At 41.6% G+C, this 18,616-nt stretch overlaps 1 protein-coding gene across 1 annotated transcript; it reads right to left on the minus strand.

Moving 5' to 3' along the window:
* Positions 1-1,623: 1,623 nt before the first annotated feature.
* Positions 1,624-18,375, minus strand: LOC139460887 (FMRFamide peptide receptor frpr-18-like). The gene is made up of 3 exons (XM_071242361.1): positions 18,342-18,375; positions 11,671-12,131; positions 1,624-2,175 (listed from the first exon to the last, which is right to left on the minus strand). Exons 1-3 carry the CDS (start codon positions 18,373-18,375, stop codon positions 1,624-1,626), a joined length of 1,047 nt encoding a protein of 348 aa, XP_071098462.1.
* Between the last annotated feature and the right edge of the window lie 241 nt (positions 18,376-18,616).

Genomic DNA, 18,616 nt, shown 5'->3' on the forward strand with positions numbered 1-18,616 from the left:
TTTCGTATTCCATACTTGCGAAGACATTGTCTTAAAAGTACCGTATTCGGCGTAATAAGCGCCCACGGCGATATTTGCTAATAGATTGGCTTGTGAACAATCCCAAGTAGCACCCTTCCGATTGATCACTGTACACAAGACTTATTTTTTCGCGTATAATACGCACTAATGTGTTTTATGTACCCTTAATTATGGGCAATTAAATTCTGAAAAAATATATCTGTCGTACATAAACAGTTCAGGCTGTCAGCATAAAACCACGAAATTTATCTTTCAACTTCTTTTTTCACCAAAATAATATTCTAATAAGAGCCCCCTGTTCCTAACTTTGAGAGCGCCCTGGGCTTATTACGTCGAATACGGTATGTAGTTATGTTTCCTGTTAATCCGTCAGAGATAGATGATGCTGGCATAAATAGTTCCATTGTAATCAGAGCCTCGAGGAGGCTTCAACTCCAGTCCAGTAGCCTTTGTAGAATCTTACAGGATCTTAAGATGGGTCCTGTCACAACACATTATTCTTTGTCGTTGGCTTTTTCCTCAGTTCAAAGTCAGTGTGTACCAACCAGGCATCTGCTTCAGAAGAGGAAAAAACCATTCGGATTTTATTTCATTGTCGAGATACAATCTTTTTTTTATTTTTCAGTGGTATTTTGTTCCATATGCAGTCAAACATGGTTGTGTCGAAGTTAAGGTACTTCGAGTGATTTGAGGTCCGACACAACCGAAAATGATGAATAAATAAGGGACCAATCTTTTACTTCGAGACAAGCGTAGGTTCGACACATCAAAGTTCGACACGTGCACAACGGTTTTTTTAACTGTAACTTTTGTATACTCAAAGTCTCATCTACACAAACAGCAGTCATGTTTTATTATTGTTCATATTGAGTTTTTTAGTTTGGTTTCTTTTTTGTTTAACGCCGCACTCAGCAATATTCCAGCTGTATGACGGCGTCTGTAAATATTCGACTCTGGGCCAGACAATCGAGTGTCTGATATGACCATCGATCAACGCAATGGGGATCGATGATATGCATCAATCAAGTCAGCTATCCTGACCACCCGATCCCGTTAGTCGCTTCTTACGACAAGCATAGTCGCTTTTTACGGCAAGCATGGGCTGCTGAAGATCTATTCTACCCCGGATCTTCACGGGTAAGAATTAGAGCGAGTGAGTGAGGTTTTACGCCGCTTTTAGCAATATTCCAGCAATATCCGGGGGACACCAGAAATGTGCTTCACATATGGTACCCATGTCGGGAATCGAACACGTGTCTTCGGCGTGATGAGCGAACGCTTTAACCACAAAACGCAAGAATGAGTGAGTGAGTTAAAATTTAACGTCGCATCGGCATTATTTCAGCCATACAAGACGCGCAAGAATGAGAGAGACCGCGGGGATATGAATTGTGATTTTTCGCTTGATTTGACAAGGCAAGATGGCAACATATGGACATGAAGATACAAATCTCAATCTAGACTTGTGAGAAAAGGAAATCTGTATTACAACACGAGAATGCGATAGTTAAACCAAATCGAGAAAGCCAGAGCGTTCCCTAAGGTATTCCACACTACGAGACACGCCAATGATGTGAACAACATGTATCCAGAAAGAAATTGTCAAACAAGAGCGAAATCGTCCTTGACCTTCGTCGTTGTTACGGCTGTGCTCTTCTCCCATGCAAATATTCGCCTCAGTTCAAATCTAAATACTTTCCCTGACAAAATGTATATGAAAAAATTTGAGCAATAGTTGATGTCTGAACACAACTCGAAAATGTCAATAAAGGGGTAAAGTGTGTGAAATAATTCCCGCATTCCCTTGTACCTGGTTGCTATGGCAACGTGGACGATTACCGACACGACGACGGAAGGAAACAAGGTCACAACGTAAACAAACGATATTGTGACCAGCATCAAGGTCGTTTTGTGAGTTTTAGCAACATTTCTTCTTGATCTTGGCAGAGCATAGTCTTCTGGGCGTCGGAGCTTTTTCACTCGGTATATCCTGTGGAGCACGAGGACGTTGCACGTGAGGACTATGACAACCGGAAGGACGAAAATCAGCGTGAACTGGTAGAGATACACGTGCAGTGACGTGTACACGGTGAGGTAGTCGGTCAAGGCCACGCACTTGTCGTCTATCTTGCCCACCATGAAGAACCGGAACACCTGAGGAAGAACCAACAGTTCATGAATACAACGGTCATATGTTTATTTGGTTGTTTGTTTGTTGTTTAACGCCGCACTCAGCAATATTAGAGCTATACGACGGCGGTCTGTAAATGATCGAGTCTGGACCAGACAATCTCAATCATGAGCATCAATCCATGCTATTGGGATACGATGGCATGTTATCAACCAAGTCAGCGAGGCTGAACACCCAATCCCGTTAGTCGCCTCTTACGACAAGCATAGTCGCTTTTTACGGCAAACATGGGTTGCTGAAGACCTATTCTGACCGCTGTCATATAGCTGGAATATTGCTGAGTGCGGCGTCAAACAACACACAAACCAACATCCCAGATCAAAATACTGTGAATACATAAGCTTAGCAGTGTTGAAGATAGTTGTGACCCACAAATCAATCAAAGAGTTGGTCGGGAAGCCAACGAGTGCTCAGATTACATAGCATGAATGGTAATGGTTAATGAGTGAGTGAGTTGGGTTTAACGCCGCTTTTATGTAATGGTTAATACTTGGCAATGCTTGCAGGATTTGCTACAGCCACCGCCTGCTCTGTCGCTACACACTGCTTCACTGTCAAGCCCTGTTAGTGTTCGCGCAATGTTCACGCAGTGTTCTCACACGGAGCATTGCTCACTTGACCTCCATGGTTATACATGACCACGAGCTTTCTGAAAACTTTCGACACTGCAAAGCGACCCTATGTCGTATTCACAAACCTGAGGCGACCGACGGGATCAGATGGTCAGGCTCGCTGACTTGGTTGATGCATGTCTTCGTATCTCAATTGCGTGTGACCCGTGAAGATTCCGGGGTAGAATAGGTCTTCAGCAACACATGCTTGCCGTAAAAGGCGACAATGCTTGTCGTAAGAGGCGACTAACGGGATCCGGTGGTCAGGCTCGCTGACTTAGTTGATGCATGTCATCGATCCCAATTGCGTTGATCGATGCTCATGATATTAATTACTGGATTGTCCGGTTCAGACTAATTTACAGACCGCCGTCATATAGCTGGATTTTGCTGAGTGCGGCGTAAAACAACAAACTCAACTGCGTGGATCGATACTCATGATATTAATCACTGGATTGCCTGTTTTAGACTCGATTATTTACAGACCGCCGTCATGTAGCTTGATTTTGCTGAGTGCGGCGTTAAACAACAAATTCAACTGCGTGGATCGATGCTCATGACATCAAATACTTGATTGTCTAGTTCAGACTCGATTGTTTACAGATCGTCGTCACGTAGCTGGACTATTTGCTGAGTGCGGCGATAAACAACAAACAAACTTACAGGAAATTATGCTAAATCTTCGTCAACGTATGGCAGTTCTTACCCTGTGCATGTAATTGTGACGGTCGTCAAGCATTGACGTCAACCGATATCCGATGACATTATACAATACTTCTATTGCCCACGGTATTCATTCTGCACAAGTGAATAATCGGGTTAAGCCGAGCTTGTTAATCATTGCCTACGTAGAAAGCTGTACGTGTTAACCCGCAGTTGTTGCGTGCCACATAAAGGTCATTCGATACACGCAGCCCTCGTAGTTATAACGTGTGTTGGTAAGATGGCAAGGAAGGTACAACCCTGCAAATGACTGCAAGGTTTATGAAATGCTTTAACGCTTTCAGTAGTAGTACGTGCCCTTCGTGCCATCAAATTATCGGTGATGCCGAGGTGTCTCAATGAAGTTTAATTGATGCAGGGCTTCTCGTCGTAAATGTCAAATTATTCCATTTCAATTCTTGTAATAAAGTAAAACGAGTAAGAAAAATATGATATCCTCGACGCCTTGATGTTTGTTCGTTATCAATACCGATGAGCATATACCATTGTGCAGATGCTGTATCAAATGTTTACTCATTTTTCAATTAAATAGACGGCGTTTTCATGGAAATCAAATACGTCATGGTAACATCAGCCATAAGGCAGTCGTGTTGTTTTATAATAGGAATGCAACTTTTAAAATTAACGCAGCGTTATTTCTCAAACATGGGGAATGGAACCGCACGCCTCAGTTGCCGAAATCGATTAATGGGCCTAGGCTGCTATTTCCCATGTTAAAAAACAAGAGTGTTATATTCCAGTTATTGTCGCAACTTTTATGGTTTCCCGATGTGGAATCAAATACAATGCGGCTATTCAAAGAGCAAAAATAAATATTCTTATTACTTCTTTGGGAAGGAATCGTTGTTCCGGATAAAAAGTTCTCGAACTATTCAAGAAACACTATTGATCGATATTAAACTTAAGCGGTAATTGCAACAATTATTATTCTGTGCTATAGGTCACAATTTAGTCGGTGTCGCTGTCACGTTCAATGACTGGTTGCTATATTATGAGTGTTTGCATTTTTCGCCAGACAGTTTACATGCTTTTCATGAAACAGTACAATTGTTTAACGCCGCACTCAGCAATATTCCAGCAATATTCGAGTCTGGACCAGAAAATTCAGTGATTGATATCATGCGCATCATTTGACGCTATTGTAATACGATGACAAGCACTAACCAAGTCAGCGAGTCTGACCACCCGATCCAATTATTCGCCTCTTACGACACGCATCGTAGCCCTTACTGGCAAGCAATGGTTGCTGAAGAGCTGCAATTCCCCATTGTGACATGTACCATATGTTCCCGTGTCAGGTGAACACTTGACTTGCCATTGCATGTGTTTGTCTCCGATGGGGCAGGATAGACTCAGCTGGTATCGTCACTAATTGTTAGCTCGTCATAAACCCGCATTTCTTATTGTCTTGTACCCTATGTTCCTGCGTCTTTTCGTGAACAATTAACTTGCCTTTTCGTGTGTTTGTGACGGGTGCCACCAGTGGGGCAATATACGCTCAGCTTTTCGCGAACACCTGGTATCATTACTATCTGATGGTGATTCATAAACACATGCCCATGATATAGTCGGAATCGTACAATCGACTCTGCTTTATGCCGAGATTTCTATTGTATATGGAAAGGGTTTTCCGTATATTTTATTGGTCGGAATCCTACAAAGGACCCAAGGGTTTTTTGTCATTTTTTATTACATCATTGATTTAAGTTTTCTTGCCCTATTTGAACGACCACGGTTGATTAGACTGTTTGTTGACTACACTCAGCGACAATTAAAATCCACACAGCTGCTGCACGTCGTAAAATGATAATTAAGAAAGAACCGTAAGCTGACACGTGTTCGCGATGCAAGACGTTCATCTCAGGGTCAGAAAATAGCTACCTTTCAAGTACAATTCCCGCAAGAAAAGGCCTTCTGATCTTAAAAAAACCCTCTAGCCTTGTTAACGATAGGATTGTTATCCAACATCCTCTATTTACGACCATGCTTTTATAAAGGGTCGTAAGGCTTCGTAATGTTAAGGAGAAATGATTACTCCATTAGTAATTTGTAGGCAATCGTTATAATTGGATTAGGTGAAACCCTAAACGGAATGTTACGCAGCTGCCACACGTTAGAGTATTGCCATTGTGGTTGTTTTCAAGAATTCATTGAAGGACGTTGTTCATTTCTGACTGTGAAGGCTTCATGTCATTCACTGTTTCCTTCCCGTACATGAACCTAGCGGACAGCCTTCGTAACACAGTGTCAAGGTTAAAACACAGAAACACATGCCATGGCTTGGTCACGATAGTGTTACATTTAAAACCTCCAGCAATAGAAGTTGGTTCCAGTTCAGTTTTAAGTTCATTTCAAAATTCAAGAACACCCGCATATATGAAAACACCAAGTATTTTTCGACATCTTACTAGACAAATCTCTCTCATATCAAGCACAATGTTAAATAGAATCTCAACTTTTATTTTAATGTTTTGATTCAGTCTTTATACTTGACAAGCTTACCGGATTTTGTCACGGATTTGCTTATCATCCACCGCTCCAACGAAGTATGCGGGAGATATTGAAATGGGTTCCGTCCGTCCGTCCGTGCGTCCGTGTGTGCGTGCGTCCCGAAATCGTTTCCGGAGCATAACTCGGAAACCGTTAAATATTTCTCTACGAAACTTTGCATGTCTATGAGACTCATGCTGAACTGGTGCCTTTTGCTATTTAGGAATTTGAGAAATTGTTTTTTTTACGTCTCTATGGCAACAAGTTGGACTTAGGTTCTGTAGGGTAGGGTTCGTTTCCGGAGCATAATTCAAAACCCATTCAATACTTTCTAACAAAACTTTGCATGTTTACCAGACACATACTGAATTGGTGCCTTTTGTTATTTAGGAATTTTATTATTTTATTATTTTTATACGTTTCCATGGCAACAAGTTGAACTTAGATTCTGTAGGGGTGGTGTTCCCTCCGGGGCGTAACTCAAAAACCGTCAAATATTTTTTTACAAAACTTTGCATGTCCACCAGGCACAAACTGAACTGGTGCCTTTTGATATTTAGCACTTTTAGAAAATTTTATTTTAGAATTCCCATCGCAGCTATTTTGACTTGGGCTCAGAGAATGTTGGGTCAGTTACATAGTTTGGGACCATGACGTGTTAAAATGGGCGGGGGATATAGATGACTTCGTCGACTATACGCTTGTTCATTTAAGTGTGAAGAGACCCGTGAACATCCATGTTAGATAAACAAATGCAATGGCAAGTCAAGTTTTCATCTGACACAGGAACATATGGCATAAGTCAAAATAGAGAATTGCAGCTCTTCCGCAACCGATGCTTGTAAGAGGCGACCAACGAGATCGGTTGGTCATGTCATCGTATCCCAATTGCGTGGATCGATGCTCATGATGTCAATCACTGGATTGTCTTGTCCAGACTCGATTATTTACAGACCGCCGTGAAATAGCTGGAATATTACTGAGTTCGGCGTTATACAACAAACAAACATTAGAAGTATATGTTTAGTAATTATTATGAAGAGAATCGAGTATGAATACGTCTTGTTGTTCTTAAGTTCAGCCCCTTCGGAGAGAGAGTCGCTTAGAGTTAGCCAAATTGTCCAAATCTTGATGACAACGATTTGGCAATTGAAATTGAAATTAATTCCCCCTTCTATATATGCGGAGAGTTGTAGGAGACACATGACGTCAAACCATTTTGCTCCTTGTACTTCGTGGATGCTGGACACCATCATTTTGATAACGCGGGTTATCGCGTGTGGTGGTAGTGAGTGAGTAAGTACGGTTTTACGCCGTTTTTAGCAACATTCCAGCAATATCACGGCAGGGGACACTAGAAATGGGCCTCACACATTGTACCTATGTCGGGAATCGAACCTGGGTCTTAGGCGTGACGAGCGAACGCCTACTCACTAGGCTACCAGACAGCCCCTGTGTGGTGATAACGAAGCGACGCCAGAATTTAAAGCGGCTGTCAATGTGAAGATGAATGAATACACACATGTCCGTATAATAGTTCACACACAATGTATATTCGGATGTGCTGAAGAGACGATTACCATGTTGAACAAGGAGTGAGTGAGTTTGGTTTAACGCCGATTTTAACAGTATTCCAGTTACATGTATATCACAGCGTGTCAGCTTAATGTGGGAGGAAAGCCCGAAGTGATGCAGGTCTCAGATGTTTACCACTTCGGTGAAACCCACGAGCACGGGTATGGTGCTGACAAACCTAGAAACATAATCTGGGCGAACCGGGATTCCAACCCACAATCATAGGTGTCTGGCGTGCCCAAGGGACGCAACTCTGCACAGCGAATCGTGACGCCTTAGACTGGGCCACCTGTTTTTTCGATCTCAGATGTTAAATAAATGCAGTTAATATACAAAATATATAAATATTCAAACAACTCAATTAGTACTAATTGGGCCTTGGCACAAATACAGCGTATCAAAGGTTTTTATTTCTTTTTACACGTAAAAGTGTGTAAAAATATGAACAAAACAGACTATTGTGAAACTGAGCATAACCAGGTGTTAGTACATCAAGGTGAATGTCCATGACCTATGACACCTTGACGACAGGTGAAAACATGTGCTTGAAACGTTGGTTAGTGATTTGTGAGTGGCATTGTGGGATAGTGAATCATCGTCAAAATATTAGAACGTAAAAGTAACATATTCCCTTCTCAAAAAACAACTTACATGTCATTATTATTATGTACATAAACATAGCTGTTATTTATATTGTTGTTGTTTTTTCCAGGCTAATTTGCATAATGCCTATAGCCTGTTTCTGCCATGTCAATTTGGATTTAGTTTTAGTTTTGAATGTTGAAAGTGCCTACAAATTACCTCCTGTAAAGTACATTTTGTATTGAGCACTGAGATAAAACTAGCAAATCCAGACTAGTACTTTTCCAGTTGTTTTGTTATTTCGTATTTACATCTACGTCATGATATGTGTCGATTATTAAATCCAGCAAAACAGGTTTTTTTCATTTCCATGAGTACTTAAGTGCTTACCTAGATTTCACTGATAACTCCTTGTTTGTTTAATCCATTTAGCAACACGCCCGACATTGATAAGTATTGTGTTTGTTTGTTAATTTGTTTGTTAATTAACGCCGCAATAAGCAATATTCCAGTTATATGACATCGGTTCGATTCCAGGCCCATGCAGATATTCAGCAACCCATTCCTGCCGTAAAAGGCGACTACATCTGTATGCTTGTCTTCTTTGTTGTTTAACGCCGCACTCAGCAATATTCCAGCTATATGACGGCGGTCTGTAAATAATCGAGTCTGGACAAGACAATCCAGTGAGAATCTTCTCCCTTTAGTGTTTTATCGTACGTAAAGCACCGAACACGAATCGTTTATTTCTTAAATTAAGTGAAAGTCCACCAGTCGGAAACTATCATAATCTGATGCTACCGTTTTCATCCCTCGTGGGGATTGCTGGTTAGAATACATCCCCCGCAACATATGGTGGTCGTAAGAGGCGACTTAAAGGATCTGGTAATCAGACTCGGTGACTAGGATGATGGTGTGACATCGTACCCTAAGGCTTAGGTTGATGCTGATAGAAGCAACCACTTAATTGCCTGGTCAAGACTCGATTATCTAGGCCGTCATACGACTGGAATATTTTAAAAGTGGGGCTTTAAACAACAAACAATAGTTCTTAAATCTATGACAACCATTTTTATTTCATTGTTCATAAATTAAACAGATTTTATTTGGTGTAAAGGGCAAAACAGCTGTGAAAATTATATAAATGTACCGTTAAAAATCAGTGATGAGACAAGATGTTCCGTAGCACCAACAGGTAGCACCCTTCATTCACACAATTTGCCTAATAAAGTAGGTATTTGTTGCCTGACGCCGCACATGCCACGGAGTTATACCCATTGTATAAGGTGTTCCAAACACTATTAGTTAGGATGAGTGAGTGAGTTGGGTTTAACACCGTTTTGAACAGTTTTCCAGTTATATCACGCATGTCAGCCTTATACAATATTTAAATTTGAGTTTCACACGATATACGGCTTTTCCATTGGACGAGAGGTCGGTCACATGACTGCGAAATTGTCGTTCACACGTGTATGAACTCCTGGGAATTCGCTAGCTCGAATACACACAGAAGCGTTCTTTCTAAATATTTAGACCTTTTAATTTTAAACTTGGCGTTCCGGCATACATTGAGAAACGTCAGAGAGTTTGAGATTGTTCCCGATTACCCTCGCTACAACCCATCCTAATGAACAAAACGAAGAAATGCACATCAAAACCATCGTAGTACCGACTCGCTCCGTGTTGAGTCTGACAGTGACAGTCTGCAGCAATCTAGGAATTGACCTTAGTGTCTATTTGACACATCTTAATCACCTTTCATTGATCGGCCAGTTGATCAATGATGACTAAAACACGTAACCGCCACAGGTTCATTAACAAATTCAGAACTCTCTCCCGTCACGTTTATCGTGTCGGCCATTTTGACGTCTTGTACTTGATGTAAATGTAGTACGACACGCCGTCGCTTTGACTGACAAGACTTTTCTCATCTAATAAGAATATTGTTTGAGTACATTGTATTGACAGAAACTACAAACGTTGTTCCCGTTGAGCATGTTGAGCATGCATAAGCACATGTCTCCTCTGGTTTTGAGTAACTATTTTATTCCGCGATATAGCTGGTTGTTGTAAGTCTGTCAGTGTAAACATGAAGTAATACGTACTGTATATAATGGTGTATAGATCAAGGTCTACGTCCTTTGCGGTACAAATAGTAATATAAAATGTATTTTTTTCAAATTGACTTTCACTTTGTGTGAGTTCATTGGACTATCGCAAGCTCCGACGTTCCTACAGTTTGGCCCTCACTCCAAGAAGGTTCATGCTCCAATGAACTCACACAAAGAGAAAGTCAATTTTTAATTGGGAGGAAAGCCCGAACCACTTTGGTTAAGCCCAAGAAGAGGGATATGGTGCCGAAAAACCCAGAAACCCACGATCATAGGTTTCTGCACAGATAATTGCCGTGCCCCCAGTAACCATCCGGTTGGTTGGTTGGTTGGTTTGTTGTTTAACGCCGCACTCAGCAATATTCCAGCTACATGACAGCGGTCTGTAAATAATCGAGTCTGGACCAGACAATCTAGTGATTAATATCATGAGCATCGATCCATGCAATTGGGATCGATGACATGCATCAACCAAGTCAAAGAGCCTGACCACCCGATCCCGTTAGTCGCCTTTTACGACAAGCATAGTCACCTTTTACGGCAAGCATGGGTTGCTGAAGACCAATTGTACCCCGGAATCTTCACAGGTCAGTAACCATCCGGAGGCGAATAACCATGTCCAGACTAATGACAAGAGCTTCACATTACAACATATCCAGACTAATGATAACAGCTTCACACTACAACATATCCAGACTAATGATAACAGCTTCACACTACAACATATCCAGACTAATAAGAACTCCACACTAGAACATATCAAGACTAATGATAACAGCTTCACACTACAACATATCCAGACTAATGGTAAGAGCTTCACACTACAACATATCCAGACTAATAATAAGAGCGTCAAACTACAACATATCCAGATTCATGATAAGAGCTCCACACTACAACATAACCAGACTAATGATAAGAACTCCATACTATTACATATCCATACTAATCATAAGAGCCCGACACTGCAACATATCCAGACTAACGATAAGAGCTTCACGCTACAACATATCCAGACTAATGATAAGAGCTTCACACTACAACATATCCAGACTAATGATAAGAGACCCATGTACATTCCGGGGTAGAATAGGTCTTCAGCAACCCATGCTTGGCGGAAAAGGTGACTAACGGGATCGGGTGGTCAGGTTCGCTGACTTGGTTGATGCATGTCATCGATCACAATTGCGTGGATCGATGCTCATGATGTCAATCACTGGACTGTATGGTCCAGACTCGATTATTTACAGGCCGCCGTCATATAGCTGGAATATTGCTGAGTGCGGCGTTAAACAACCAACCAACCAACCAACCAACTTATGATAAGAGCTCCACACTACAACATATCTTAGTCATATGTACTTACTTGAGTATATGTCAGTAGCATTGCAAGGGCCAGGATAACGATCAGTGCGCCATGCTGGGTGCACAGGAAAGCCTTCCGCAACGGAAAGTAGACCGCAACTACTCTCTCAAGCGCCATACACACTATGAGCCATGAGGACATCAAGTAGCACATGTGTTCGTAGAAGTTGTGAATGCTGCACGCAAGGTCAGAGAATCCAGCGTATAGTCCCGTATCTCCTGCGTATTCCCGGAGTTCATGGACCAGAAGGATCTCCCTGTTGATGAGAGTGAGGCTGTCAAACACAGCCAAGGCACACAGGAAATGGCTGTAGGACTTATGTCGCCATGATCTCGTTTTCATCACGACGAAAGAGAGGCTATTTCCGCCGAAACCTATGGCCACTATAATAGGAGTGAGGATCTGCTTCATCCACCACGCCCATCTGTCATTGGGTTCAGACGCCACGGACCACGGAGACGCTAAAACATATAGAGAAATACAATGAATGCACGCTTGTGAAGAAAACGATGTTCTGTTCGTTACTTTTTTTTGGTTGGTTTGTTGTTTAACGCCGCACTGAGCAACATTCCAGCTATATGACGGGGTTCTGTAATAATCGAATCTGGACCAGACAATCCAGTGAAAACCACATTTTCTTAGATCTCAAACTCATTCAACAGGGAAAATATACACATCTTAAACAAATTCAACGAGGAAAACATACCCATCTCAAACACATTCACCGAAGAAAAAAACACACACATCTCAAACACATTCAACGAGGAAAACATACCCATCTCAAACACATTTAACGAGCAAAACACACATATCTCAAACACATTTAACGAAGAAAACATACACATCTCAAACACATTCAACGAGGAAAACATACCCATCTCAAACACATTTAACAAGGAAAACACACACATCTCAAACACATTTAACGAGGAAAACATACACATCTCAAACACATTTAACAAAGAAAATATACACATCTCAAACACATTCAACGAGGAAAACATACACATCTCAAACAAATTCAACAAGGAAAACATACACATCTCAAACAAATTCAATGAGGAAAACACACATCTCAAACACATTTAACGAGGAAAACATACACCTCTCAAACACATTCAACGAGGAAAACATACCCATCTGAAACAAATTCAACGAGGAAAACATTCACATCTCAAACACATTCAACAGGGAAAAAATACCCATCTTGAAAACATTCAACAGGGAAAACATATATATTTTAAACACATTCAACAGGGAAAGCATATATATCTAAAACGCATTCAACGAGGAAAACACACACATCTCAAACACATTCAACGAGGAAAACATACCCATCTCAAACACATTCAACGGAGGAAAACATACCCATCTCAAAAACATTCAACGAGGAAAACATACCCATCTCAAACAAATTCAACGAGGAAAACATTCACATCTCAAACACATTCAACAGGGAAAAATACCCATCTTGAAAACATTCAACAGGGAAAACATATATATTTTAAACACATTCAACAGGGAAAGCATATATATCTAAAACACATTCAACGAGGAAAACACACACATCTCAAACACATTCAACGAGGAAAACATACCCATCTCAAACACATTCAACGGAGAAAAAGATACACATCTCAAACACATTCAACGAGGAAAAGATACACATCTCAAACACATTCAAACGGAGAAAAACATTCACATCTCAAACACATTCAACAGGGAAAAAATACCCATCTTGAAAACATTCAACAGGGAAAACATATATATTTTAAACACATTCAACTGGGAAAACATATATATCTTAAACACATTCAACGAGGAAAACATACACATCTCAAACACATTCAACGAGGAAAACATACCCATCTCAAACACATTCAACGGAGAAAAAGATACACATCTCAAACACATTCAACGAGGAAAACATACCCATCTCAAACACATTCAAACGGAGAAAAAGTAACATGCCAGACAAATTCAACGGTAAAGTAGATGCATTTTTAACAAAAGGAAGAGGAATGTATATACACATATCAAACAACTTAAACTGGAAGATATATTCATCTGAAACACTTTCATCAGAAAAATATATCTCAAACAAATATTAATATATACATCACAATCACTACAGCTGGAAACTACATCCACGCTCAACGTTAAATACAACTAAGTACGTTCAACGTCAACATAAAACAAACTAGCAATCACTCACTTTAAACAACAATTAAATGTGAAAACTGCCCTTCATAATATTATGAATACACAATGCCATTTAGAAAGTGGTCAGATGTAACAAATGTTAAATTAGGGATAACTCTTTCTTAGGACTAGTATTTGTTGTTTGTTTGTTTGTTTGGGTTTTTTTGGTGTGTTTTTTTTGTGTGTGTGTGTGTGGGGGGGTCTCATGTGGGATTCGAACCCACACTTTCAGAATGAGGCACCTAATGGTCATATTGTGAGTAGATACCACATGATTTGGTTGTTTGGTTTGTTGTTTAACGTCGCACTCAGCAATATTTCAGCTATATGACGGCGGTCTGTAAATAATCGAGTCTGAACCAGACAATCCAGTGATTAACATCATGAGCATCGATCCACGCAATTGGGATCGATGACATGCATGAACCAAATCAGCGAGCCTGACCACCCGATCCCGTTAGTCGCCTTTTACGACAAGCATAGTCACCTTTTACGGCAAGCATGGGTTGCTGAAGACCTATTCTACCCCGGATCTTCACGGATGGATCGATGCTCATGATGTCATTCACTGGATTGTCTGATCCAGACGCGATTATTCACAGACCGCCGTCATATAGCTGGAATATTGCTGAGTATGGCGTTAAACAACAAATAAACAAACAAACCTAAATAATAGAAAAGTTGCGACGCGTAATACAGTCATTCAGTCAAGTAATATTTGTACAATAAGGCAATGCATACCAATGGAAATACCCCTAATGACGCCCAGTGCGGTACACTACTTTGCCTGTCACAGCAACAGGCCATATTTCAAGCATGCTCTGTCCTTCGGAACTGTCTTTATACGAACAGTGAGACTAAAATACTCTTGGAGACTCCGACCAGTGTACTGTTTGATGATGAACGTGTTTCAGTGGTCGTTTACAGCGTCGGTAGTGGTCGTTTACAGCGTCGGTAGTGGTCGTTTACAGTGTCGGTAGTGGTCGTTTACAGCGTCGGTAGTGGTCGTTTACAGCGTCGGTAGTGGTCGTTTACAGCGTCGGTAGTGTCGGTAGTGGTCGTTTACAGCGTCGGTGGTGGTCATTAACAGCGACGGTAGTGGTCGTTTACAGCGTCGGTAGTGGTCGTTTACAGGATCGGTAGTGGTCGTTTACAGCGTCGGTAGTGGTCGTTTACAGCATCGGTAGTGGTCGTTTACAGCGTCGGTAGTGGTCGTTTACAGCATCGGTAGTTAATGCTAGGCCATAATCAATCCCGAACAACGTCTCACTGGGCACAGTTCTTTACAGCATCGGTAGTGGTCGTTTACAGCGTCGGTAGTGGTCGTTTACAGCGTCGGTAGTGTCGGTAGTGGTCGTTTACAGCGTCGGTGGTGGTCATTAACAGCGACGGTAGTGGTCGTTTACAGCGTCGGTAGTGGTCGTTTACAGGATCGGTAGTGGTCGTTTACAGCGTCGGTAGTGGTCGTTTACAGCGTCGGTAGTGGTCGTTTACAGCGTCGGTAGTGTCGGTAGTGGTCGTTTACAGCGTCGGTGGTGGTCATTAACAGCGACGGTAGTGGTCGTTTACAGCGTCGGTAGTGGTCGTTTACAGGATCGGTAGTGGTCGTTTACAGCGTCGGTAGTGGTCGTTTACAGCATCGGTAGTGGTCGTTTACAGCGTCGGTAGTGTCGGTAGTGGTCGTTTACAGCGTCGGTGGTGGTCATTAACAGCGACGGTAGTGGTCGTTTACAGCGTCGGTAGTTAATGCTGGGCCATAATCAATCCCGAACAACGTCTCACTGGGCACAGTTCTTGACGGTAAATAAGACTAACTATCTGTCTCATTGAACTACCAGCATGTTAGACACAGTAATGGTTCGAAATAGACCTGATCCTGGCTTGGAGTGAAGCATCAGCTACGCCAGTCTACCGCAGATACCGTCAAGCTAGAAAACACGCTGATCGTGGTGAAAATGAGAAAGTACACGTCTGCCGTTTGTGCATAGATACTAACGGAAAAAAGTAACTGTTTCACGTGAAGTGGTCTTATGTTATTGAAAATAGTAGACCCGTGACGATCAGGGCTAGAATAGGTCTTCACCAACCCATGCTTGCCTTAAAAGGCGACTAACGGGATCGGGTGGTCAGGCTCGCTGACTTGGGTGATACATGTCATCGTTCCCTATTGCGTGGATCGATGTTCATGATATTAATCACTCGATTGGCTGGTCTAGACTCTATTTACAGTCCGCCGTCATATAGCTGGAATATTGCTGAGTGCGGCGTTTAACAACAAACCAACCAACCAACCAGTCCAATACATCCCCCAGGAACAAAATCCTTTTTAATTTGTCTGTTTCTTTGTTGTTTAATACCGCTCTCAGCAATATTCCAGCTATATGACGGCTCCTCGTTGATTATAATAGGCAATGCAGTTTTAATTCTATTTGCTATCACTGTTTGTCATAACAGCCGATGCAAATGAATAAGTTGTATTTAACAGTGAGATTGGCGCCAATTTTTAAAGAAAAGTTTTGGCATTTTTTTCTTTTGGTAAGCAAGTAATTTGCCCCCGTTTCTGTGTTATAGATAATTAACCATTTCTGTATCCATAATTAAGTGAATTTATTAAATACTTTTCAAGGTCATTCCTGATGCTGGGCTTTTTCTATTTTTATCCCTCGCCCCAACGAAGTTGGCGGGGGGTATTGAAATGAATTCCGTGCGTCCCGAAATCGTTTCCGGAGCATAACTCAGAAACCCTGAAATATTTCTGTACGGCATTTTGCATGTCTATCAGACCCGTGCATAACTGGTGCCTTTTTCTATTTAGGAATTGTAGAATATTTAATAATAAGGGTGGTGTTCGTTTCCGGAGCGAAACTCTAAACCGATTCAATACTTTCAAACAAAACTTTACACGTTTATGAGACACATACTGAACTGGTGCCTTTTGCTATTTAGGAGTTTTAGAAATGTTTATTGAGAGAGAAGTTGGGTCAATTATCTGGTTTGGGACCATAACGTGTTAAAATGGGCGTCAACTATACGCATGTCTTTAGTGCATCTATCACTTCTTTGGTGGTTATTTCTAGGTCCAATGACATTTGGTTAGATAGTCTTGGAATGTCTATCAGTTAAAAAAGCTCTTCTAAATTGATTATTTCATAAGCTTCCTCGCTACACAATTTTTGATAGAATTGTTTAGTTTATACTAGCAATTCATCCTGTTTTATATTTTCTTTCGGTTTTTAGAAATATAGCAGTTCCCCTAGCATTACTTCTATATGGACTTATGTAACATACTTTATAAACCCCATTGCTGCTTTAATAATTGTTCCTGATCAGATCCGTGAAGATCCGGGGTAGAATAGGTCTGGTCAGGCTCGCTGACTTGGTTTGAGGCATGTCATCGGTCCATATTGCATGGATCGATGCTCATGATATTAATCACTGGGTTGTCTGATCCAGACTCGATTATTTACAGACCGCCGTCATTTAGATGGAATATTGCCGAGTGCGGCGTAAAACAACAAAACAACCAACCAACAAATCCTGATCAGCTGTGAAATGCAGAAGATTTATGCCTTTTTACGTCTATTATTCAGACCTCTAAAGTTCAGGACATAACTTTTAACTGATCTTTATTAATCATCGTCATTTTCATTGTATACCACCTGGCTGCAGCATCCACATCCAGCGACGCCCAGACCCGTGAAGATCCGGGGTAGACTTAATTTTCAGCAACCCATACTAGTCGTAAAAGGTGACTTGGTTGAAACATGTCTTCGATCCCAATTGCGTCTGGGTCTGGTCGCCAAATCAGGCCTTTTGGGAAAACCTACACATGGCCATTACACAGCCATTTATCCCCACTGGGCCCGTGAAGACTCCGGGTTAGAATAGTTCTTCAGCAACCCATGCTTGCTGTAAAAGGTGACTATGCATGTCGTAAGAGGCGACTAACGGGATCGGATGTTCAGCCTTGCTGACTTGGTTGATGCATGCCATCGTATCCCAACAGCGTGGAATCCGGGATAGAATAGGTCTTCAGCAACCCATACTTGCCGTAAAAGGTGACTATGCTTGTCGTAAAAGGCGACTAACGGGATCGGGTGGTCAAGCGCCCTGACTTGGTTGATGCATGTCATCGATCCCAATTGCGTGGATCGATGTTCATGATGTCAACCACTGGATTGTCTGGTCAAGACTCGATTATTTACAGACCGCCGTCAGATAGCTGGAATATTGCTGAGTGCGGCGTAAAACAACAAACCAAATCAACAGCGTGGATCGATGCTCATGATGTCAATCACTGGATTGTCTGGTCCAGACTTGATTATTTACATACAGACCGCCGTCATATCGCTGGAATATCGCCGAGTGCGGCGTTAAACAACAAACCAAACCAAAAACAAACCAAACAATTATTACAAGTATGTATGCAAAAACACTTGACAGAAAGCACAAATGTAAACAATACTTACCAGATTCATTGAACGTAGTATTGACAGACGCCATGCCTAAGTCCAGTGATTTCGTGTTATCCGCAGCATAGAGTGAGAGAAACCTCGTAGACTCCGTGTTTCTATTCAACGCTGAACACTGCACAGTAGAGAGCTCACCATTGTCGTCTCACGCTCAGTGCCAATGTTGCGGCTCAGTTGGTGACGCAGATTGCCAGTAGCGGCGAGCTACCTCTCGCGATCTCTGTAACTTGTAAATGAAATATTATTGATCTTGACATCGCAATTTGTTGTTG

This window comes from Haliotis cracherodii, unplaced genomic scaffold (genome assembly GCF_022045235.1).
Source record: "Haliotis cracherodii isolate W230 unplaced genomic scaffold, xgHalCrac1.p SCAF_14, whole genome shotgun sequence".
Lineage (NCBI taxonomy): Eukaryota > Metazoa > Mollusca > Gastropoda > Lepetellida > Haliotidae > Haliotis > Haliotis cracherodii.

What these genes read in the sequence shown, in the direction of transcription:
- LOC139460887 (XM_071242361.1), bottom strand. Translation starts at nt 18,375, where the DNA reads ATGGCGTCTGTCAATACTACGTTCAATGAATCTG. An exon ending in TACTACGTTCAATGAATCTG is followed by an intron (nt 12,132 to 18,341) that starts GTAAGTATTGTT and finishes TATATGTTTTAG; the next exon opens with CGTCTCCGTGGTCCGTGGCG. An exon ending in TGCTACTGACATATACTCAA is followed by an intron (nt 2,176 to 11,670) that starts GTAAGTACATAT and finishes GTTCTTCCTCAG; the next exon opens with GTGTTCCGGTTCTTCATGGT.